General features: G+C 48.3%; 1 protein-coding gene across 2 annotated transcripts in view; it reads left to right on the forward strand.

Moving 5' to 3' along the window:
• The window catches only part of CLCN2 (chloride voltage-gated channel 2), an 84225-nt gene that overhangs the window by 15313 nt on the left and 44051 nt on the right, over window positions 1-24861 (forward strand). For both annotated transcript variants that reach the window (XM_033150763.1, XM_033150764.1), the window contains exon 2: window positions 15650-15806. In XM_033150763.1, coding sequence (XP_033006654.1) covers window positions 15650-15806 — 157 coding nt within the window. The remainder of the gene's footprint in view (window positions 1-15649; window positions 15807-24861) is intronic.

Genomic DNA, 24861 nt, shown 5'->3' on the forward strand with positions numbered 1-24861 from the left:
GCAGAAAGAAAGAGAGCAATTACGCTGTGCCATCAATGCACGTGGCATTTTGCAGCATGCCAACAGGTCCTTTCTCCTCCTAAAGAGGTAGAATGAATCCTAGAACTGTAGAGTTGGAAGGGACCATGGGGGGTCATCTAGTCCAACCCGCTGCAACGCAGGAATCTACCCCCTAACGTGGGGCTCAAACCCACGGCCCCAAAATTAAGAATCTCATGCTCTACCAACTAAGCTGCCATCAGATCTTGCAGTCTGTGGCAGAGGAAGGGGAGGTGGGGCTGTGGGAGCAAACAGGGAAAGAAAATGAGTATTTCAGTTGCCAAAGGCTTAATGGAAAAAGTGAGGGTTTTGGGGTGGTGGTGGTGGAGGAGGGATCTGTAGGAATGAGAGTGAACCCACGGGTTTGCGCATTTTGCAGCATAATAATAATAATAATAATAATAATAATAATACAGCGATAAAACATCAAACATTAAAATCTTCCCTAAGCAGGGCTGCCTTCAGATGTCTTCTAAAAATCAAATAGTTGTTTATTTCCTTGACATCTGATGGTTTGTGGGTCTTGCCGCCTTCCCCACCCAACAGCCATAGCCAGCTGGAGTCCAAAGTGTCTGGAGGGCAATGGGGGGGGGGGAAGGGCTGAAATCTTTTTTTTTTTTTGTCCACGAATGCACTTGGTCGCCATAGGCAAGGCACTATCTCTCAGTCTTGGCTCTTCCCCCCCCCCCCCCCCACAATCCCCCGGCAATAAGGGATTGATAATAATCCTGAATGGTTGCAAAGATTACTGAGATAAAATAAGTGTGAATCACTTTGAACCCTCTAAAGCATAATATGAGAATGACTAGTATTATCTATCCAGGAGGTTTGATGCCAATTCCTTTGCCAGAATTTTTTACACAGTGCAGATAAAGAAGTCAGTGTTCGACATTTGGAGAATCAAACGCTGCATGTGGCGTAATGGACTGTGGCCAGCAATGCAATGCCGTTGCAATTTCCTTCTGACTTGCCTGCTTATTTGGGGTTCCGATCCACGGGTTCATAATTGTTGGCTGTCCTTGGTGGTGGTGTTGTTCAGTCGTTCAGTCATGTCCGACTCTTCGTGACCCCATGGACCAGAGCACACCAGGCACCCCTATCCTCCACTGCCTCCCGCAGTTTGGCCAAACTCATGCCAGTCGCTTCGAAGACACTGTCCAACCATCTCGTCCTCTGTCGTCCCCTTCTCCTTGTGCCCTCCATCTTTCCCAACATCAGGGTCTTTTCCAGGGAGTCTTCTCTTCTCATGAGGTGGCCAAAGTATTGGAGCCTCAACTTCAGGATCTGTCCTTCCAGGGAGCACTCAGGGCTGATTTCTTTAAGGATGGATATGTTTGATCTTTTTGCAGTCCATGGGACTCTCAAGAGTCTCCTCCAGCACCATAAGGCTGCACCATAAGGGTAGCCTTATGGTACCCTGGGCTACCAAGGCCACAAGGCTGGCCTTGGTAGCCCAGCTAAAAATCGCGGTTGCCAGGCCCCTGTAGTGGTCTTTGACTTGTTAGCACCTCCTCATACTGAATTCAAGGTACAAGAATGGAGATTCTGACCCAACATCAAGAAGAACATTCAGACCCTGAGGGTTGTTTGACAGTGGAGCAGACTCCCAGTAGAGGCGATGGACTCTCCTTCCTTTTCAACCAGAGTCTGGACGACCATCTGCCATGGATGCTCCAGAGCAGGAGAAAGCAAGCATGCTCCCTCTTCCAGCCCTTAAGATATTTGAAGATGTGCTATCACATACACAGAAGGAAGGATGGCAGCTCAGCCGTAGACCACCAGCTTTGCAAGGTCAATCCCCATCATGACCAGGTGGGGCTGGGCATGTTCCTTCTCTGAAATCTGGAGAGCTACTCCTGGCCAGTGTAGACCAAGTCTGTGAAACTCTGGTCTTCCAGATGTTGCTGAACTACTGCTGCTTTATGGAAGTGAGTCATGGACAACTTCCAACTGCCAGGAGCGACGGCTCAATGCCTTCCACATGTGCTGCGTCAGAACGAAACGCCATGGCGCATCTGCAGTAGTACAGTCGGGCGCCTTCTTCTGCCCCAGCTGCAACAAAACATGTCTCTCCTGTATCGGTCTCTACAGCCACAGCAGGCGCTGTAACCATCAACAGTTTTACTTCACCTGCAAAAGGCGCACTACTCCATTGTCTCCCAAGACAGACAGGTGTCAGCAACAACTCCTGTCGGCCCCAGCAAACATGGCCCCTCTTGGCTCAATAAAGTGTGGAAGTATATGAATCTCCATGCTCAATGGTTGCTTGGCATACAGTGATGCCAGACAGAGCCAGCCATCATGGCCCCTTCACCTGAGTAGCACATGGAAAGCCCATTCCCAGCATTCCACAGTGACCTTCGGAGTGACCAAGAAACAGCCGCTGGTACAAAAATAAGGCCCAAGGCTAGGCTATGCACTGGGAGCCAACTTGGTTCTTAACAAACTGGGTCACCAAGGACAGGAAGTAACAATCCTGCACTAGAGGACAGCATGTGCTAAATTTCTGATAGGTGGATTAACAGGCACTGCTTCAGGAAGATAGCAGACAACAGATTCAGGGCAAGTAGTAGCTTGGGGTTGGGGAAAGAAGGCGTTTAGACTGGAAAAATGGCAGCAGAAATGTTACCGCTATCACAGAAACAGAAAACCCGGAGACCCACAATGCAGATCTTCTGCCACGGCTTGGCCATCAGCTTTGAAAGTTCCAAATCAGGGGTGGGCAGAAGACAGAATGGAATCTACTGGTAGACTGTGGGTGATTTTGCAGTAGATCAGCATGGCTTTCCACATTCCCTCTGTTTAACTGTATTAACAGCATTAGGACTCTTCCCCACTCCAGAATTAGACTGATAAAAGGAATAACAAGCAAACAACAGAGAACCTGCACAAACAACGCTGACACCAAACCCTACATATATCAAGTAAAATTGAAACATCGTCACCCCATCCCACCCACCTCTTCCCCCCTTTTCTTCCTAATGTCTCAACAAACAAAACTGATTTGTAAAAACGTTACATGGAAAAATATGAGAGAGACATTGCACATACCTTTGTAAATCAAGAAAATCTTTATTAAAAATACTTTTTTAAAAAAGGAATAACTCTTGAGGGTGACCAGACATAGGATCTGTGTGTGGAAGGATTGTGAGCTCAGCTCCGTTCTGGCACTCAAAACAAACCCCTCTCGGCTTCTAGATGTCCCGTCACTCGAGCTTTCACCCAGATTTTTATTTTTTATTTTTGCACAAAGTCCGCAGGGATGTTAAACCACATTGGCTATTTACTGAATATTCATCCTAATTTCTTTGTGGGAAGATTATACAGCGTTGTGCCAAGCCATTCTTTTCCCACTCTTTTCAGTGCATTTTCTCTTATAGCAAGAAGTCCAATTGTTGCATAAGAGCACTAACCAACTTCAGTCCTGCAACCTGAATTTTTTGGCATGTGAATGAATTTCATGCCCAAATTGTGACAGTGTGGATGAAGCACCCCTGGGCTCAGCAGCTGCTCAGAGATTTTTGTTTATTTTTTTAGTTCAAAATGTGTCCTTTACGCCAGGATCCAGTTGTAGATCCTACAAGCCTGAAGTCTGTCTGCTGCTGTTATAAATGCAAACTCTCCCGAATGTTAAAGCTTGTACCCACCACCCAAAAGTAGCCCACTCTGTGTTTCTCTACATCCGTTGTTGAGAATTCTTCCCAACTGTTTTATGTAATTCACTTCCATAAGTTATGGTGATATGCCAGTAGCTCAGAAAGTTTTGAAACGAGATTAGACAAATGGATGGAACAGGTATCTCAATGGCCACTAGTAATAGAATCATAGAGTTGGAAGAGACCACAAGTGCCATCCAGTCCAACCCTCTGCCAAGCAGGAAACACCATCAAAGCATTCCTGACAGACGGCTGTCAGGCCTCTGCTTAAAGACCTCCAAAGAAGGAGACTCCACCACATTCCTTGGCAGCAAATTCCACTGTCAAACAGCTCTTACTGTCAGGAAGTTCTTCCTAATGTTTCGGTGGAATCTTATTTCTTGTCGTTTGAATCCATTGCCCCGTGTCCGCTTCTCTGGAGCAGCAGAAAACAACCTTTTCCCCTCCTCTATATGACATCCTTTTACTGTATATATTTGAACATGGCTATCATATCACCCCTTAACCTTCTCTTCTCCAGGCTAAACATACCCAGCTCCCTAAGCCGTTCCTCATAAGGCATCATTTCCAGGCCTTTGACCATTTTGGTTGCCCTCCTCTGGACGTGTCAGACTGGGTTGAAATCCACCCTGCTGGGCCATGAAGCTCAAAAATCCGCTTTAGGCCAGTAGTCATCAATCTTAAGGTTATGCTTAAAATTCTACAAGGCAGGCTTAAGCAGTATGTGGACCGAGAACTCCCAGAAGTGCAAGCTGGATTTCGAAGAGGCAGAGGAACCAGAGACCAAATTGCAAACATGCGCTGGATTATGGAGAAAGCCAGAGAGTTCCAGAAAAACATCTACTTCTGCTTCATTGATTATGCAAAAGCATTTGACTGTATCGACCACAGCAAACTATGGCAAGTTCTTAAAGAAATGGGAGTGCCGGATCACCTCATTTGCCTCCTGAGAAATCTCTATGTGGGACAAGAAGCTACAGTTAGAACTGGATATGGAACAACTGATTGGTTCAAAATTGGGAAAGGAGTACGACAAGGCTGTATATTGTCTCCCTGCTTATTTAACTTATATGCAGAATTCATCATGCGAAAGGCTGGACTGGATGAATCCCCAACCGGAATTAAGATTGCCGGAAAAAATATCAACAACCTCAGATATGCTGATGATACTACCTTGATGGCAGAAAGTGAGGAAGAATTAAAGAACCTTTTAATGAGGGTGAAAGAAGAGAGCGCAAAATATGGTCTGAAGCTCAACATCAAAAAAACTAAGATCATGGCCACTGGTCCCATCACCTCCTGGCAAATAGAAGGGGAAGAAATGGAGGCAGTGAGAGATTTCACTTTCTTGGGTTCCATGATCACTGCAGATGGTGACAGCAGTCACGAAATTAGAAGACGCCTGCTTCTTGGGAGAAAAGCAATGACAAACCTAGACAGCATCTTAAAAAGCAAAGACATCACCTTGCCGACAAAGGTCCGTATAGTTAAAGCTATGGTTTTCCCAGTAGTAATGTACGGAAGTGAGAGCTGGACCATCAAGAAGGCTGATCGCCGTAGAATTGATGCTTTTGAATTATGGTGCTGGAGGAGACTCTCGAGAGTCCCATGGACTGCAAGAAGATCAAACCTATCCATTCTCAAAGAAATCAGCCCTGAATACTCACTAGAAGGACAGATCCTGAAGTTGAGGCTCCAGTACTTTGGCCACCTCATGAGAAGAGAAGAATCCCTAGAAAAGACCCTGATGTTGGGAAAGATGGAGGGCACAAGGAGAAGGGGACGACAGAGGATGAGATGGTTGGACAGTGTTCTCGAAGCTACTAACATGAGTTTGGCCAAACTGCGAGAGGCAGTGAAGGATAGGTGTGCCTGGCATGCTCTGGTCCATGGGGTCACGAAGAGTCGGACACGACTGAACGACTGAACAACAACATCAATCTTCAACCTTGCCTACCCCACAGGGTTGTTGTGATAATAAAAAGGGAAAGGTTGAAAGACCTTGCACACATTCTTTTGCTCTATGGAAGAAAGGCAGGCCAGAAATGTAATAAAATAAATGTATGGAATGGAATGGAATGAAACCTCCAGGTTCAGAGGCTGGAAGTCACAGAATCATGGAATTGTAGAGTTGGAAGGGACCACCAAGGGTCAACTAGTCCAGCCCCCTGCAGTGCAGGAATCTCAGCTAAAGCATCCATGGCAGATGGCCACCCAACCTCTGCATAAAAAACTCCAAGGAAGGGAGTCGGTTCCACTGTCGAACAGCCCTTAGTCTCAGAAAGTTCTTCCTGGTGTTTAGTCAGAATCTCATTTCTTGTAACTTGGAATCCATTGGTCTGGATCCTATCCTCCGGAGCAGGAGAAAACAAGTTTCCTTCACTGATGATGATAGGAGCAGTGTTAGTGGCGTGGCCCCACAGCTCTGTCAGTAAATGGAAGGCCTCTCCTTTGAATAAGTAACGTAATTAGAACCTGCTGGATCAGGCCAACTGTCCATCAGTCTAGCATAGAATCATAGAATCCTAGAGTTGGAAGAGACCCCAAGGGCCATCCAGTCCAACCCCCTGCCAAGCAGGATACACCATCAAAGCATTCCTGACAGGTGGCTGTCAAGCCTCCGCTTAAAGACCTCCAAAGAAGGAGACTCCACCACACTCCTTGGCAGCAAATTCCACTGTCCAACAGCTCTTACTGTCAGGAAGTTCTTCCTAATGTTTAGGTGGAATCTTCTTTCTTGTACTTTGAATCCATTGCCCCGTGTCCGCTTCTCTGGAGCAGCAGAAAACAACCTTTCTCCCTCCTCTAGATGACATCCTTTTATATATTTGAACATGGCTATCATATCACCCCTTAACCTTCTCTTCTCCAGGCTAAACATACCAAGCTCCTTAAGCCGTTCCTCATAAGGCATCGTTTCCAGGCCTTGGACTATTTTGGTTGCCCTTCTCTGGACACGTTCCAGCTTGTCAGTATCCTTCTTGAACTGTGGTGCCCAAATCTGTGGTGCCCAGATCCTGTTCTCACAGTGGCCAACAAGAAGCCTGTGGGAAACCCACAAGCAGGACGCAAGGGCAAGAGCACTCTCCCCTCCTGCCTCCAGCTAGTAGCCATTGATAACCTTACCATCTATGAATTTGCCCAGTCCTCTTTTAAAACCATCCCAGTTGGCAGCCATCAACGTCTCCTGCTGCTGCGAGTTCCACAGATTAACCATGTGCTGTGTGAACCAATGCAAGAATTCCATAATGGGGAATTAGTATTATGATACCTGTGTAGCAGATGGCTAGTTTGTGGGTTTGTCCCGGCACACTGAGTTTGAACACTTATGTTGCCACCTAGGAAGTTTGTGTCACGGGAGAGATTCAAACCAAGGATGTGCTTCTTTGTACTGTTGCTTCTCTGGACGTCTCGTCCTGTTCCAGCGTCTACCCGAGACTCTTTATGAGTGAAGCCTTTGTGTGATGGCCCACGAAAACGGGGCCAGTTGCTAAAGCGACATAAAACCATGCTGTAGCTAAAGGCGACTTAATGCTTTGGCAGAGTTGGAAACATGAAAAAGCCCCAGTTATTTTAAGATCTCTCAAGAATTTGATTTGCATATCGTCTCCCTGAATCTGACTGATGCGAAGATGCAATGGATGGACACTGCGGCGGCTGCTTAGCATTCGCTTAGCCCTGTGTGCTTGGGGACAGATGCGTCGCTCCGGACTCCTGTTTGGAAATGAATGATTATTTTTTGGTTAACTTTTTATCCTGCTGTTCCTCTGGTCAGGGTGGCATGCTTGGTGTCTCCGTGTGTTTTCGCCACAGCCTTAGCGATAGGAAAGATCGATCAATCGATAGAGATAGAGAGATAGATAGATAGGAACAAGAGGTTTGGTTGAGCCAGTGTGGTGTAGTGGTTAAGAGCGGTAGACTTGTAATCCGTTGAACCGGGTTCGATTCCCCGCTCCTCCACATGCAGCTGCTGGGTGACCTTGGGCTAGTCACACTTCTCTGAAGTCTCTAAGCCCCACTCACCTCACAGAGTGTTTGTTGTGGGGGAGGAAGGGGAAGGAGAATGTTAGCCGCTTTGAGACTCCAGGTAGTGAAAAGCGGAATATCAAATCCAAACTCCTCCTCTTCTTCTTCTTCTTCTTCTTCTTCTTCTTCTTCTTCTTCTTCTTCTGGGTGCTGGGAACTGTATCTTTCCAGTGGAATGAAACAGGCGCATTGAATGCACTCGTGGATTTGATGTGACTCTGCAGCCTGGTCCTGAGTTGTACACCTTAGGAAACCTCCCAGAGTCCTTTGCAGTGTGCCAGGATTCCATCGCTGGCAGGAAGGTTCCCAGGCGAGTCACTTTGGCATGGGAACTCCGCCACGAGAAGCAAAAGTTGTGTGTGTCGGGAGAAACTGCCGGCTTCTATGCGGAGAAAATGCTTCTGAGCAGAATTGCCTCCTCCTTAGCCATCCCTGGACTCAGCAGGGCAGAGGGTCCTTTGGGATTAAACTTCACAAGCTCCCGTTGTTCTGCGTGCAGCCGATCGGGACTGATTAGAGCGGCCTGGGAGAGATTTGCTGAATAAATTCAGCATGACACAGATTTTCAGCCGCTGTTCCCTTTGTATCAAGTGCTCTTGGCACTCTGTGGCAGGGGCAGACCAGGAAATTGTGCCAGAGAGAATAAAGGCTGGCAGGTTTTCTCCTCTTTCTTTCTTTCTTTCTTTCTTTCTTTCTTTCTTTCTTTCTTTCTTTCTCAGTGAGCGGTTGAATCTAGCAACATGGAAAGAGGGCAGCCACCTTCCCCTCAACGTTCCTGAACATTATCTCTTTTTGAAACCGAGCTTGCTGACGATTCAACCCACAATTCAGCCTCTTCAGCTCTGACCTCCTCCTGGGCTGAAATTGTCTCTGGGGTATTCTGAATCTTCCTTCTTAGCATTAGAGTTCCTTTACAGGGACGCGGGTGGCGCTGTGGGTTAAACCACAGAGCCTAGGGCTTGCCGATCAGAAGGTTGGCGGTTCGAATCCCCGCGATGGGGTGAGCTCCCGTTGCTTGGTCCCAGCTCCTGCCAACCTAGCAGTTTGAAAGCACGTCAAAGTGCAAGTACATAAATAGGTACCGCTCCGGCGGGAAGGTAAACGGTGTTTCCGTGCGCTGCTCTGGTTCACCAGAAGCAGCTTAGTCATGCTGGCCACATGACCCGGAAGCTGTACGCCGGCTCCCTCGGCCAGTAACGCGAGATGAGCGCCGCAACCCCAGAGTCGAACACGACTGGACCTAATGGTCAGGGGTCCCTTTACCATTACCTTACTTAACTGTCACGTTGTGGGTTGGGGTGGGGGAGAGGAGTGGACGTTTTCCTCCATCTCACAACATTAGACCTCACGGACAGAAGCTGAACGTTGAAATAAGATTGAGTGCCGACAAAAGAATATACTTTTTTGCACAGTGCATAGCTGAACTGTGGAATTCGCATGCAGAAGACGTAATGGCGACCAGCAAGTTGCATGGGTTTTGTTTTTGTTCTGTTTTAAAGGATTCGTTTGCTTGGGGGGGGGGAGGCACTCCTGTGGCATTGGCAGCTTGCCTACCCTGGGCACTGGCAACCCACGCTACACTGCTGCCATGTTAGGCGCATTTGAGCTTCTTGTAGAGGTTCTGCGCAGCATTAAACACCCACAGCCACCCATTTTCCGACAGGGGAGTAAGGGTGCACCAGGATTCCTTGTCTCAGGCTGGGCTGCAGCTCACAAAGGTGGAGGGATCCTGGAAGCATCGCAGTCTCCCAGAAATCATTGGACAGTCTGATGTGTCGGATGGGGTGGGACACAAAGAAATTACCCACCTCGTTTTACTGACAGTGTTTCTTCACACGCACACACACCCATTCTTAACAGCAGCACAAATTTCTTGGCAGTCCACAGACAAGAGGTTGAAACCATGAACTGTGAAAGCAGAATGTCAAATCATAACACCACAATTAAAACAGGTGATCCGCAATCAGAGTAAAACCAGCAACACGGAAAATAGCCATGGGTGGCGCTCAGCTAAATAGTTCTGCTAGTACAAGAACTTTTAGCTATGAAGTGGAAATTCATCGCCCTGTCCTCTCTCTGCATGCCCCCGACACGACTCCTAAATCTGCTCCAGAGGGTGGAAGGAACTGCGCAGCTAAATGTTATTGTGCTAGCAGAACTGTTTTAGCTGCGTGCTGCCCAGTAATGGTAACTGATCTTGTGAGTCTGGGAAGACGAAAAGGTCTTTACCTGGCCGTCAATGTAGGTGCAAGAAATACAAGAGAGAATGGACATAATATTGACTAAGTATGCTTTCAGTCTTAAGTCTAGAACAAACTTTACCATTGTTACCCTAAACAATGAGGAGGCAGGAATTCAAAAAATGCGGAGCACGGCCTCTCACTATGTGCCCTTGAAAGCTTTTGAGTTCTATGGATGTAGCTGTTTTCAGGGTGTGTCATGATCTCGCCGTTAATTTCTGCGCGTTGTTCCAAAGGCAAAGGGAGCCCCAGGGCGATTTCAGTTGGTGCCCCTCCCCCAGGTGGATTTCCATCACACGCTGGCAAATTCAGATTGCGGTGTTATAGTCGTTTTGGGGGTCTTGTGCAAGAAACCTGCTTCCACAGAAGATAAAGAAGGTGCCGGGAAAATGCAGAGGAAAGTGTGGCATAACACTTGCTTTGGTGCAATGTCATCTAAAATCTCCGCAAACAAATCACAATCAACACTCATTAAATAGCCCACGTCATCTAATCCCCCTGCAAATAAACCAGAGTCTTCAATAAGCAGGTTGATGGCATTCCCAGATAACCATCATTTTCTGATGTGATTGAGTCATATACTGGCAAATTCAGGTTGCATAATTAAAAGCTCTTGCAAGAAACTCATTTCCTCCCCAGACTGGACTTTTTTTTTTGCAGTAAGGGGCAGAAAATGCACCGGATAATTCTGGATGCAATATCATATGACCTGCAGACAAATCAGAGTGAAGGTTCAGTAAATGGCCATTGCCCTTTCTGCCCACCAGTGTGACAGCCAATCAAGGGGGTTGCTCAGCAAACAGGGTCATATGTAAGTGACTCCAGAGAAATAATCTTTTCATTAGAGGGTGTTTGATTACAAAGCAGTACACAGGTAGTGAAACAGTATATATATTTCCTGTGGAAATTGGGTGCATGCTGCAGATGTTTTAGCAAGTAGTAGTTGGATGCGGTAGGGGCGCGGGTGGCGCTGTGGGTTAAACCACAGAGCCTAGGGCTTACCGATCAGAAGGTCGGCGGTTCGAATCCCCGCGACGGCGTGAGCTCCCGTTGCTCGGTCCCAGCTCCTGCCCACCTAGCAGTTCGAAAGCACGTCAAAGTGCAAGTAGATAAATAGGTACCGCTCCGGTGGGAAGGTAAACGGTGTTTCCGTGCGCTGCTCTGGTTCGCCAGAAGCGGCTTTGTCATGCTGGCCACATGACCCGGAAGCTGTACGCCGGCTCCCTCGGCCAGTAAAGCGAGATGAGCGCCACAACCCCAGAGTCGGACATGACTGGACCTAATGGTCAGGGGTCCCTTTACCTTTACCTTTACTGAGTCAACAGTGTGATGCAGCAGCTAAAAAGCCAATGCAATTCTGGGCTGCATCAATAGGAGTATAGCATCTAGATCAAGGGAAGTAATAGTACCACTGTATTCCACTCTGGTCAGACCTCACCTGGAATACTGTGTCCAGTTCTGGGCACCACAGTTCAAGAAGGATACTGACAAGCTGGAACAAGTCCAGAGGAGGGCAACCAAAATGGTCAAAGGCCTGGAAACGATGCCTTATGAGGAACGGCTTAGGGAGCTGGGTTTGTTTAGCCTGGAGAAGAGAAGGTTAAGGGCTGATATGATAGCCATGTTCAAATATATAAAAGGATGTCATATAGAGGAGGGAGAAAGGTTGTTTTCTGCTGCTCCAGAGAAGCTGACACAGGGCAATGGATTCAAACTACAAGAAAGAAGATTCCACCTAAGCATTAGGGAGAAGTTCCTGACAGTAAGAGCTGTTCGACAGTGGAATTTGCTGCCAAGGAGTGTGGTGGAGTCTCCTTCTTTGGAGGTCTTTAAGCAGAGGCTTGACAGCCATCTGTCAGGAATGCTTTGATGGTGTTTCCTGCTTGGCAGGGGGTTGGACTGGGTGGCCCTGGTGGTCTCTTCCAACTCTAGGATTCTATGATTCTACTAGTTGGAAGCGGCATATAATAAGGCCTGAAAGTCCTTTTTGGGGAAGGTGGATGGCAGGTCAGAATCCCAAACCAACTAATGTATGTTGAGAAAGGGGGATCAGGGCACAGCAAGCCTTGCCTGGGGCTGGTGAGCTGGGCTGGTGGTCTTCCTTAGGGCTGCTGTGCAGGGAGCAAGGGCTTGTGCTGGAAGGGACAGGGAAGAGCCCAGTGGGTGCGGGGAGAAACACCAGTGTGGAAGGACCCAGTTCTAGCACTTCCTCCTTCAGGGTTCCCCTCCTTGACATTTGTAACGATGCCCACATGATGGATGTGCTCACAACTCTCCAATCTGTTAACGTGAGTCAGTAATGTGATGCAGTAGCAAAAAAAGCTAACTCTATTCTAGGCTGCATCAACAGAATTTTAATGTCCTGATCAAGGGAAGTCATACCTTGGTCAGAGCACACCTGGAATACTGTGTTTAACTCTGGGCGCCACAGTTTAAGAAGGATGTTGACAAGCTGGAACGTGTGCAGAGGAGGGTGACCAAAATGATCAAGGGTCTGGAAAGCAAGCCTGATGAGGAACGGTTGAAGGAGCTGGGTATGTTTAGCTTGGAAAAGAGGAGACTGAGAGGAGATAGGATAGCCATCTTCAAATATCTCAAGGGCTGTCACATGGAAGATGGAGCTAGCTTGTTCTCCCTTGCTCTGGAGGGTAAGACCCCAACCAATGCCTTCAATTTATGAGAAAGGAGATTCCGACCAAACACCAGGAAAAACTTTCTGGCAGTAAGAGCTGTTCGACAGTGGAACTGACTCCCTCAAAAGGTTGTGGACTCTCCTTCCTTAAGCAGAGGTTGGATGGCCACCTGTCATGGATGCTTCAGCTGGGATTCCTGCATTGCAGGGGGTTGGACCAGATGACCCTTCCAACTCTGCTATTCTGCGATTTGCGATGTGCAAAATTCTGCAAGTCTAAGCGTGTTTTATTTAGAGAAGCAAAGTCGTGTTGAAAGTGGGCTTGTGTGTAACTGCCCTTGTGTGCAGCTATAATCAGGAGTGTAAAATAAAAATGACTTTTTGGAAGGGCCCTACACCCCTCTCTCTCTCTCTCCCTCTCCCTCTCCTAGCTGAAGCAGTCATCCACCCTGCTAACTTCTCCTGGCTCTTTGGTATTCCTGGCTTAGGGCAGAGGGGAGAGAAGCCAGGCAGTTACCGGTAAATCCTTGGCAGGGCCTGAACGGACAGGCTGAATGCAACCACTGACCCCTCAATGATAATTTCCTGGTTGGAAGGCTCCTGTTGGGTGATCCTAGAAGCTGGGAAGGGACTTCTAGAGCTCAGCGGAGCCACCCCCTGTCCGTGAATGGTTTCTCTGTGCACAACCATATTTTCACGCCCATATTACAGATGGCAGAGCTGAGGCCGAGAGAGCAGGGGGCTTCCTTTGGGCTACCTAGATTGGGTTGTGGCTACCTCTTTGCTGGTGCTCAGCCTGGCCTGGCCTGGCCTGACCCTCACCACCCTTGCCCAGGCCCACGTGGCTATTCGTGACATCGGGCTGGCTGGGTGGCGCCGCTCGCCAGTGCCAGCTGGGAGCGCCGGCCCATTTCCGGCCTCAGTGCTGGGAGTAGCATTGCACTGGGGAACAATGGCTATTGATCCGCAGGGCAGCCTCCTTATCTGCCTGCCATTGTTCTGGACGGGGCCTCCTTGGAGAGGGAAGAGGCCTCTGTGTTTGCTTTGCCTAGACCCTTCTCCCTGCCTGTCCGCACCATTGGCAGAACTGCCCGGCTGCCAGCGAGCCAAGAGGATGGGAAATGTGGAAAGAGAGGAAGGGAAAGCACCATAGCTCAGGGGTAGAAGCATCTGTTTTGTATGCAGAAGGTCGCTGGTTCAATCCCCGGTGTCTCCATCTGAAAACCTTGGAGAGCTGCTTGCCAGCCAGTGTTGATGGACCTTCCTGTGTTCCGACGAGAGGCAAACCTGCAGCTAGGAAGGGGCTGTGCTGGGATGTTCATGGCCTTTTCTGCAGAACAGTTTGTTTTATTTTCTGAATCAAAGCTGGAAGCTTCTATTGCTTCTATTTATGCTGAGATAAGGGGAAACGCGCAAGCAGGAGTCTACCCCACTGAGCAAGAAGGAAGTTTGTTCCCACTTTCCGATGTCTCCCCAGCAAGCGAAAAACCACTGGAAATGCCAAACAACTTTTGAACAACTTTCCCCCTCGCGTGCTGCTTCTTTGGAGCAGTGGTGGTTAATTACTATTTTCCTGGTCATTGATTGTCTGATAGCAAACATTCTCGCACACATAGGGGCATAGGAAGGTGCCTTATACTGAACCAGGTCGTTGGTGCATCTAGTTCAGTATTGTCTACACTGACTGGCAGCAGCTTCCCAGGGTTTCAGGCAGGGATGCTCTCCCAGCCCTAGCTGGAGATGATGATAATGGTGATTTGTTTTAAAAAGAGCCAGAGGTGCCGGGGATTGAACCAGGGACCTGCCACATGCAAGGCAGATGTTTTACCCTGGGAGCCATGCCCCTCCCAGCAGGATGTTAAGGGATTCTGCTCCTTCCATCCTCACAAGACTTTTGGCTATGGTACCAAAGGGTAGTGATGTCAACTTTTTGTTTCTGGGTCTCTAGGCCAGACAGAAGAGGCGCAGAGAACCTGGCCAGCTTTGCTCAGAGCAAAGGACTTTGTGTTTGTTGTGGATAGTGTCAGGACAAGGTGAAGGAGCTGCACCCGGAAGTGTAGGGTCTGTAAGAGGTGATGTTATCAAGTGGCCACAGTGCCAGCTCAACTCCTAGGACATAAGAGCATGGAATCACAGAATACAGTTGGAAGGGACACCAAGGGTCATCTCGTCCAACCCCCAGCAGTGCAGGAATCTTGACTAAAGCATCCATGACAGATGATTATCTAGCCCAGTTTTGTCTAGGCTAAAAGGCAGAAGCCATCTGGGCTTTCACACAGCTTTGCCTGGAGCCTGGCTCCACCACTGAGCTACAGCCCTACACCTGGAGTAGGAGTCGGTGCATGCAGGTCAGAGAGACAGGATGGAGCCCGGACACCTCTCTTTAGAAACAAGTTAAGGGTTGCTTGAGGGCTTAACCCTGAGATTTGTTTTTCGTTCCAAGATCTCCTCAACCCTGGAACATTTTTTTGACGAGATAAGCTAGCGCTTCGCACAGTGCATAGCTAACTTGAGGAATTTACTGCTGTGGGAGGGAGGACGAGGCTGGGCGGCAGCTTCTGGACATCATTATGGCTATATGCTGCCTTCAGGATCTGAACTCGAGTCCCTGAGAGGCAAACAGCCAGGGAGTGCTGCTGCATTAATACCCTGCATGTGGTCTCCTGATGGGCGTCTGTGGGAACAAAATGCAGAATTAGATCGATGTTATGGCCTGATCCAGGAGGACTCTTCTTACATTCTCAGGGAAAGGAGGAGAGCACCACCGAACATGCGCTGAGTGCATTTTGTGTACCTCCAAATAACCGCGAACCTCTGGGATAAAGGGGGAGATTTCATAGAGTCCAGTCTCTTCCCCTTGCATTATGCGTTATTCTCCTGAACATTGCAGGGTCAGTACTTTGGGCAACTTGTATGCATAGCAGGAAGGCCTCATCCATCCATGGGAGATTGACCCTTGACCTCCAAGGACAGGGAGGTGCCTTCTTCCTGACCGCTCCGTCTCCTCCACGTGCCCGGCTGTGCCCTTGACCCTTCGCTGTGTGTTCCCTCCCCAGATGTATGGCCGCTACACGCAGGACCTGGGAGCCTACGCCAAGGATGAGGCCGCCCGCATCCGCCTGCAGCAAGAGCGCTGGAAGCCGTCCCCAAAGGACCGCCTGCGCCCCTCAGAGCTGCTGGAGTACGACCAGAGCCGATGCACCCGCTGCCGCAGTAAGGAGCCTCCCGTGTCCTGGGGGGCGGGGAGAGAGCTGGGGGTGGGAATGAGTCTTTATAAGTCCTTGCAGCTTCTGGGGTGGGGGGAGAGGGAGGGGAGGGGCACCCTGGGCCTGCCATTCAGCTTGTCAGAGCCGGGGTACGTAGTCCAAAACCTATGTTCAGAGGCTCGCTTGGCTTTGCACAATTACACTCTCGGCCTTCCATGCTCCCTTGGAGGTCGCTAGCCAGTGTATTTTTTTGTTACATGCTGATAAAACTTCTGCCTTTGCTGTGCTTTTACGTATTATTTCATTCTGTCAATGCACATGCAGGCAGGCCGCATCAGATTTTGGGAGGCCTCGGGACACCTTGTTCTTTTCTCGCTTTGCAGTTGTCTCCGAAGATGGAGGACATCTCAGCAGTATGAAATTGCCTGGGAACAGCGTAAACTCCGCTTCTGTCTCCCTCCAGGCGTTCACCTGGGGGTTGAGGGTGGGGGGTCCTGGGAAAAGATGTATTGGCCTTTCCCCAGCTCACTCCCCATGCTCCCCCTCCACTTATTGACCACATCGCTGAACCAGTAGTAGAGGGTTCATCTCTTGGACAATCCCTTACTGCAGCCACTTGGTGCACCCTGAGCCCTTTCTCATGCCTGTGGGTAAATGGCACATGCATACTTTTAAAGAATCGGCATGCAACTTTGCTTTCAGTCTTTTGTTTTGTGTGAAACAGGCTAGACTTTACCTGTTGCATACATCACTCTCTGTATTCATGAATCGCTGTATACTTGACAGTTCTAGTACACCTGCTGCTGCGCACAGTTTCTTTGGCAGCTGGAAAGTTGTACTTGCGCATCCCATGCTTTCCTTGCGCATGCATCTTTGCGCATGCAACTGTGCAGGGAGTCCTCTTTTCTACCGACTGACTTCTCCTTTCTGTTGCTTCTCTTGCTTCCGCCTTCCTTTCTTTGTCTGTCTTCTGGGACCTAGCGCTCTCAGCATCCTCTAACAATAGGCAGAGTATTCATGACCTCAGCCTGACAGGCCTCCGGCTGAATCCTTGGCATAAACCGGGCATGCGAGCGCACTGAGCCAGTGGGAGATACAATTTCGCACGACTGTTTGTTAGGCACTCGGAGGAACAGGGTCAGAGAGCTTTCACAACATCTCCTGTGTTGGAAGCTTCCCCCGCAAAATTGCCAGAGGTCCTGGGCGCCCTTCCTTGAAGGGCTGCTTCCTGGGCTATGAGGGTTCTGTTCTTCCCTCTCATCTCGATTCCCCTCGTTTTATATATCTGCATGTATATCTGGGGGAAGAGCTGTAGTTCAGTGGGAGAGCGTCTGCTTTGCATTCCAGGTTCAATCCCTATCATATCCAGGTGGGTCAGAGAGAGACTCCCTGTACGAATCTAGGCTGGTCGGGTATAACGTTAAAAATGTGTTATAAAAATGTGACGCCAGAGGGCGCTGCAGAGCAATGAGAAAATCGTATTGAGAGGTATATAACTTTTTTAACGGTGTTTTTACAGATCGGTGTAGATCCAGCCCCTGCTTGAAACCCATTGCTTGGGTCCTGCTTGTGGGTTTCCCACAGGCACTTGGTTGGCCACTGTCAGGACAGGATGCAGGACTAGATGGGCCCTGGGCCTGATCCTACCGGCTCTTCTTCCATTCTAACCCTAACCAATGGTCTGACTCAGTGGTGACTATAGGATGGGCATGGCCATCAAACCCTCACTTCTCCCCCCTCAAGGAGGCATGGCCAAAAGGGGTGCATGAGGGAATTGTGATTTGGGTGAGACCTGCTTTTTGGGCTTCACAGCCTTAGGGAGATGTGGTTCATGTCCACTCCTGCGCATTATGCCTCCCTGGAAGTGCTCATTTGGTAGGGATTTTGCAGTATGTGAATTGGCCTTTAGACTGCATTGGAGGTCAGACTTCCAAATCTTAGTGCAACCCTTGGACAAGACATTGACACTCTTTTTTCTCTCTCTCTAACTCCCATGAGGTTTCCCCTTCCTTAAAGAACCCAGCCTCACAGGGTCTCTCTCTCTCTTTCTTTCTTTCTTTCTTTCTTTCTTTCTTTCTTTCTTTCTTTCTTTCTTTCTTTCTCTCTCAGTCATGGGCATAGCCCGGGGGGGCACGCAAGGGGGGGTAGCGTCAAGTAAATAAATAAAAATACTTAACCAACTGACCAATTGTGTCGCAGATGACTCAGTTCTCTTCCACCCCCCCCCCCCAAAAAAAAATCCTGGCTATGCCCACGCTCTGGGTACACTCACAAAACAGATGGATCCATGTACAGAAGTTTGTACAGAAAATGTGCACTGGAATTGTGAGGCCTTGGGCGCAAATATAGATAGAGAGAGGGATGCTAAAGAAATGGAGTGTGCAGAAGTAAATTTATAGAGTCAGAAGAGTGTGCAAGTATTTGTCCATGAGAGGAACGATGGTGCATCTGTAAAATGGGCAGACTGTGCCTTTGGCTTCTTAGGCCTAATATTTCCTGCGCTGTGCTTCTCAATTCTCCCACTCGTCCTCAGGAGGTGGTGCAGCCCAATGGGGCTATTTCTTCCACTATTGTTTTTTTTCCTTTTTATAAAGTTGCATTTAAACCCACCTCTAACAGCTTTGTTAAAAATGTGTTTCTGTGCACCGTTGTCTTCTGTCAGTCATTTATTGATTTATTGCATTTATATGTCCACCTTCTTCTCCAAGGAGCTGAAGGCGGCATGCACGGTTCCTTCCCCCTCCTCGTCTAACCCCCCACAACAACCCTGTGGGGTAGGTTAGACTGAGAGGGCCGCTGACTGCCCCCCGCCTCCCGCAAGGTCACCAAGCGAGCTTCATAGCGAAGTGGGGATTTGAACCCTGGTCCCTCGCAGGGTCTTAGTCCAACACTCTCTCTGATACCATGTTCACAAAAGCTCAGGGTGAGGGGATGGAGGAAAAAGACAGAGAACATTATTTCAACGAAATAAATAAGTGGCACCGTCCAGATGTGGTTAATTGTGGCTGCAGGTATGAAGAAGACTATGGTATTGCTCTCTTCCTTTATATCTTGATATATTGCAAAGCTGGACCATAAAGAAGGCTGATCGCCGAAGAATTGATGCTTTTGAATTATGGTGCTGGAGGAGACTCTTGAGAGTCCCATGGACTGCAAGAAGATCAAACCTATCCATTCTTAAAGAAATCAGCCCTGAGTGCTCACTACAAGGACAGATCCTGAAGTTGAGGCTCCAGTACTTTGGCCACCTCATGAGAAGAGAAGACTCCCTGGAAAAGACCCTGATGTTGGGAAAGATGGAGGGCACAAGGAGAAGGGGACGACAGAGCATGAGATGGTTGGACAGTGTTCTCAAAGCTACTAACATGAGTTTGGCCAAACTGCGAGAGGCAGTGAAGGATAGGCATGCCTGGCGTGCTCTGGTCCATGGGGTCACGAAAAGTCGGACACGACTGAACGACTGAACAACAACATATTGCAAAGCACCAACAGACAAGGAGCAACTTTTAAACAGCCTTCCTTCCAGCTCTAAAATCTTAAGACCCCCTGATAATCCAGACCCTCATTCCCTCCCTCCCCCCACCCCAACCCTGAAGGCCCGGATACCCAGGCCAAAGATCTCCCGTCGTCATTCCCGGGATCTGCTTGTTCCCTCTGCCTTAAAATAGTTCCCTTAGCAACTGCCGAGGCCGAGGACTGCATTGTTCTTGAGGCAAATTCTCTTGTTAAATGTCGCCGGCTCCCTGGGGCTGCAGCGTGAGCCAGAGAGCCGCTCAGAGCCGGCCTGTCCCGGCATGGCCCCGGGCGTGGCCACCCTCTCCCCACCCCACTCCCAGTCGCCACGTTGTGTTGACCGATGCGCCGTGTTGCTCTAGAGTGACGGCATGTTTTGCTAACTCGGCGTGGGGCTTCTCCATCCTTGCCACCCTCTGGGCCCATCTGCCGGCTGCCCGTGGCTAGCATAGCAACTGAGTGGGGGGGGTGGCAGGCCCCCCCCACAAAGCCAGAGGGGGAAGGCCATCCCCTCTGCAAACCCCAGGGGATGTGGGCAAGGGGGCTGTGGCGCAGGTGGGGTGGCGGCAGCCTTGTTCTTTCAGCTGCGCGAGTGTCGCAAAACAAGTGAGCTGGCTCGTGCCTGGAAACTTCTCACTTTTGCACGCCCCGAAACAACCCCAACTTGGAAACTCGGCGGAAATATTCTCTTGGCACGTTTTTGTGATTCCGGTGCTCGGCGGAGCAGCTCAGTCCATCCCGTTACGCAGTGAAAAAATGTCTGTGGTAGAGCCACAGCGGCGGAAGCTGGCTTAAGCATGTATGAAGGGCCTGCTGGATCAGGCCAGTGGCCCATCTAGTCCAGCATCCTGTTCTCACAGTGGCCAACCAGACACCTGAGGGAAACCCACAAGCACAAAGCAACTCTCCCCTCCCACGTTTCCAGAAACTAGTATTCAGAAGCATTGTTGCCTCCAACCGTGGAAGGCAGAGTATAGCCATTGTGGGTGGTAGTTGTCAATAGCCCTCTCCTCCTCCATGAATTAGCCAAATCCTCTTTCAAAGCCAACACCATTTCAGATAAAACCACAGCGGACAGCCCAAAGAAAATAATGCTTCATGGAGCTTTCCTGAATCTTCCAGCATTCAGCTTCATTGGATGCCCAGAAGTTCTAGGGTTGGTCTAGTGTTTGTCAGGTTGGCTTGGCAAAATACCATCTCTCTCTCTCTCTCTCTCTCTCTCTCTCTCTCTCTCTCTCTCTCTCTCTCTCTCTCTCTCTCTCTCTCTTTCTGGTCCCACGAAGAGTCTGTCATTTTAGCATCCCAATGATAGCACTTTGCTTCTATCCCTTGATTCTCTTTCGCTCTCTTTCTGGTCCCACGAAGGTCCTGTCATTTTATACTGCTCAGCTGGGTTTATGTCACTTCCTGTGTGCTAGAGCCTGCCTACCCTCAACCCTTCCGTGGTCTCATTGGTCCTCCATGTTGGACATCTACTGCCAGAAGATTGGCTGAGGGCCACCAGGTTATTTCTTGCCTCCAGCAGCCAGAGGTTGGGGGTGAACTTTCATTAGCATGCTGATAATGGCACTACCTCTTGGTTCTATCCCTTGATCGTGATACAGAAGCGATAGAGGTGGTAAATTGGTGTCACTCGCTTGGGAGAGATCCGCTGGAGCTTCTTGCACTCCTGGCAAGTGTAAGTTGCCCACAACTCACTACCATAAAGCAGCATGCTCAATACATTATTATTATTATTATTACCATTATTATTATTATTATTATTATTATTATTATTATTATTATTATTATTATTATTATTATACTGGCCTATACCTGGGGGTCTCAAAATACATAATAAGCATAGCTGTCAACCTTCCCTTTTTTGCAGTGGGAAACGGCGCTGGAATAAGGGAATTTCCCGCAAAAAAGGGAAAGTTGACAGCTATGAATAAAACTAAAAACAACAATCCAATACCCCCACCCCCACCCCCAAAAAACATTTTAAAAGGTTCAGGTAGGTAGCTGTGTTGATCTGACGCAGTCAAAATAAATAAAAAATTGTGTTGTAGCACCTTAGAGACCAACTAACTTTGTTCTGAATATAAGCTTTCGTGTGCATGCACACTTCTTCAGATACACTGAAACAAAACACAACAATGGTTTAGTAGCTATAAGGAACACCATTTCAGATAAAACCACAGCGGACTTTGCTACCAAACTCTGTCATTTGTCCTTACCCACAACAACTTCAAATTTGGTGATGACCTGTTCCTCCAGATCAGCGGCACAGCAATGGGGACCCGCATGGCCCCACAGTATGCCAACATCTTCATGGCAGATTTAGAACAACGTTTCCTAAACTCCTACCCACTCAAACCTCTCTTGTACCTGCGATACATTGACGATATTTTTTTGATCTGGACACATGGTCAACAGACCCTGGACACCTTCCACCAGACATTCAATGACTTTCACCCTACCATCAACATAACAATGAACCAATCTATGCAAGAAATACATTTTCTGGACACTACTATAAAAATACAGGATGGACACATAGGCACCACCTTATACCGTAAACCAACTGACCAACAAACATATCTACATGCTTCTAGCTACCATCCCAAACATACCAAACAATCCATTGTATATATCCAGGCCCTACGTTACAGCCGCATCTGTTCCAACTCTACAGACAGAGATTGCAACACTCAGAGATTGGGGTGGTGTGCAACACTGGAGCCAGAAGTGGCATTCATGTTTCCTGGAGGAGGGCTTGTGAGCTGGAGGGAGGAACAGCAACATTAACTGGAACAGTTACGGGTAGGTAGCCGTTTTGGTCTGCCATAATCAAAACAAAATCAAAAATCAAAAAATCCTTCCAGTAGCACCTTAGAGACCAACTAAGTTTGTTCTTGGTATGAGCTTTCGTGTGCATGCACATTTCTTCAGATACAATGAAATGGAAGTCACCAGACCCTTATATATAGTGAGAGAGTGAGGAGGGGTATTACTCAGAAGGGTGGTGGGAATGGGGGATTGGCTGATGGGTGTGGAAAACCTGTTGATGACTGTTAACGACTGCAATTGGTCTTACAGGAAAAAGCAAGGGGTGAGATGGCTAAAGATAGCTTTGTCATGTATAATGAGATAAGAATCCAATGTCTTTGTTCAGACCAGGTCTCTCCGTGGTTTTGAGTTTGGTAATGAGTTGCAATTCAGCAACTTCTCTTTCCAGTCTATTTCTGAAATTCCTTTGTATTAAGACAGCTACTTTGAGATCTTGTATAGAATGTCCTGGGAGATTGAAGTGTTCTCCTACTGGTTTCTCTGTCTTGTGATTCCTGATATCAGAGTTATGTCCATTTATCCTTTGGCATCGGGTTTGGCCTGTTTGCCCAACATAGAGAGCTGAAGGGCACTGTTGGCATTTGATTGCATACACAATGTTAGAAGATGAGCAATTAAATAGTCCTGAGATGGTATGTTTGATGTTGTTGGGACCAGTAATGGTGTTGTCCAGGTTTATGTGGCAGCGAAGTTGGCATCTGGGTTTATTGCAGGCTCTGGTACCAGTGTCCATGTTGAGTCCTGTTGTTGTATTATTGTGGGTGAGGAGTTGTTTAAGATTGGGTGGCTGTCTGTAGGCGATGAAAGGTCTTCCTCCCAGAGCTTGTGAAAGAGAACTGTCGTTGTCTAGGAGAAACAAAATAGGAAATTCTTTCCAGTAGCACCTTAGAGACCAACTGAGTTTGTTCTTGGTATGAGCTTTCGTGTGCATGCACACTTCTTCAGATGACTGTTGTCTAGGAGAGGTTGTCTAGGAGAGGTTGTAGATCTCTGATGATGTGTTGTACTGTTTTAACTTGGGAGCTGTATGTGATTACGAGTGGTGTTCTGTTGTTTTCTTTTTTGGGTCTGTCTTGCAGCAAGTTCTCTCTGGGTATCAGTCTGGCTCTGTTGATCTGTTGTTTAACTTCATCAGGTGGATATTTTAGTTCTAAAAAGTTTGCTGTAGATCTCTTAAGTGAGAGTCTCAAATGCCAACAGTGCCCTTCAGCTCTCTATATTGGACAACCAGGCCAAACCCTACGCCAAAGGATAAATGGACATAAATCTGATATCAGGAATCACAAGACAGAGAAACCAGTAGGAGAACACTTCAATCTCCCAGGACATTCTATGTTGTTGTTGTTCAGTCGTTCAGTCGTGTCCGACTCTTCGTGACCCCATGGACCAGAGCACGCCAGGCACGCCTATCCTTCACTGCCTCTTGCAGTTTGGCCAAACTCATGTTAGTAGCTTCGAGAACACTGTCCAACCATCTCATCCTCTGTCGTCCCCTTCTCCTTGTGCCCTCCATCTTTCCCAACATCAGGGTCTTTTCTAGGGAGTCTTCTCTTCTCATGAGGTCTCAAAGTAGTTGTCTTAATACAAAGGAATTTCAAAAATAGACTGGAAAGAGAAGTGGCTGAATTGCAACTCATTACCAAACTCAAAACCACGGAGAGACCTGGTCTGAATAAAGACATTGGATTCTTATCTCATTATACATGACAAAGCTATCTTTAGCCATCTCAACCCTTGCTTTTTCCTTTAGGACTAATTGCAGTCATTAACAGTCATCAACAGGTTTTCCACACCCATCAGCCAATCACACATTCCCACCACCCTTCTAATACCCCTCCCCACTGTAATAAAAATTAGGTTCGGCCCCAGAAGGGAGTCCACGAACCCGAGGGAGAGCCTCAGCAGGGCTCCCCTCCTGTCAAGAACACCTAAGAACAAATAGAGACGATACAGAATCTCCCAAAGCAAGGTGATAGCCCTTTATTAGAAAACTGTTGCAGCAGGGTGTTTTGCAAGCAAAAGACCTCGAACAATGGTGCGCAAGCTCCTATATAGACTTTTGAAATTGCCCCCCTCCAGCTCAAGACTGTTATGATACGTCCCGGGGGGGGGGGGCAAGCGGTGAGACTGACCCCCAGGTAGGGACGAAGCCTGCGTGCCTTCCTGGCTACTCGAGTCCAGGGGGCACATTGGTAATATGTGATTGTTCCCCAGCTTGAAGAACAACACACACAAGCCGTGAAGGCTAAAAACTACTTTATTGCAGATTAAATACAGAGTATGTCTCTGTTTGCCAGCTCATGATTTCAGAGCCGTCCATAATAGCGTCCAGCATCTCTGAGCCAGAACTGAAAGTAAAGTACAACAGTACAGTAAAAACATCACGTGTGTGAGAAAGCTGGTAGGACTGGTAGCTTTCCCACAGGATAAAAACAGACACAGTCATGCTGGCCTCGCTGCTGCAGCGTTTGCAGCTCGGCTTGTAATAATATCACAACAAAGACCACCCCTCCATACATCACAAATTGGGAGGGTCTGTTAGCAGTGATCTGAGCATCCTGGATCCTGCCCCCTGCCTCCTCTTGCCCTCCACCAAAAACCCATCAAGTGAAGCAAAAGATATTTACATTTCCCTATTTCCCAGCCAAGTTAATCACACCCTTTTGTCTGGCACTCAGGTATCAGGATGCCAGAGATTATCACTCAGGCAGAGGGCT

Source organism: Lacerta agilis, chromosome 5, assembly GCF_009819535.1.
Source record: "Lacerta agilis isolate rLacAgi1 chromosome 5, rLacAgi1.pri, whole genome shotgun sequence".
Taxonomy (NCBI): Eukaryota; Metazoa; Chordata; class Lepidosauria; order Squamata; family Lacertidae; genus Lacerta; species Lacerta agilis.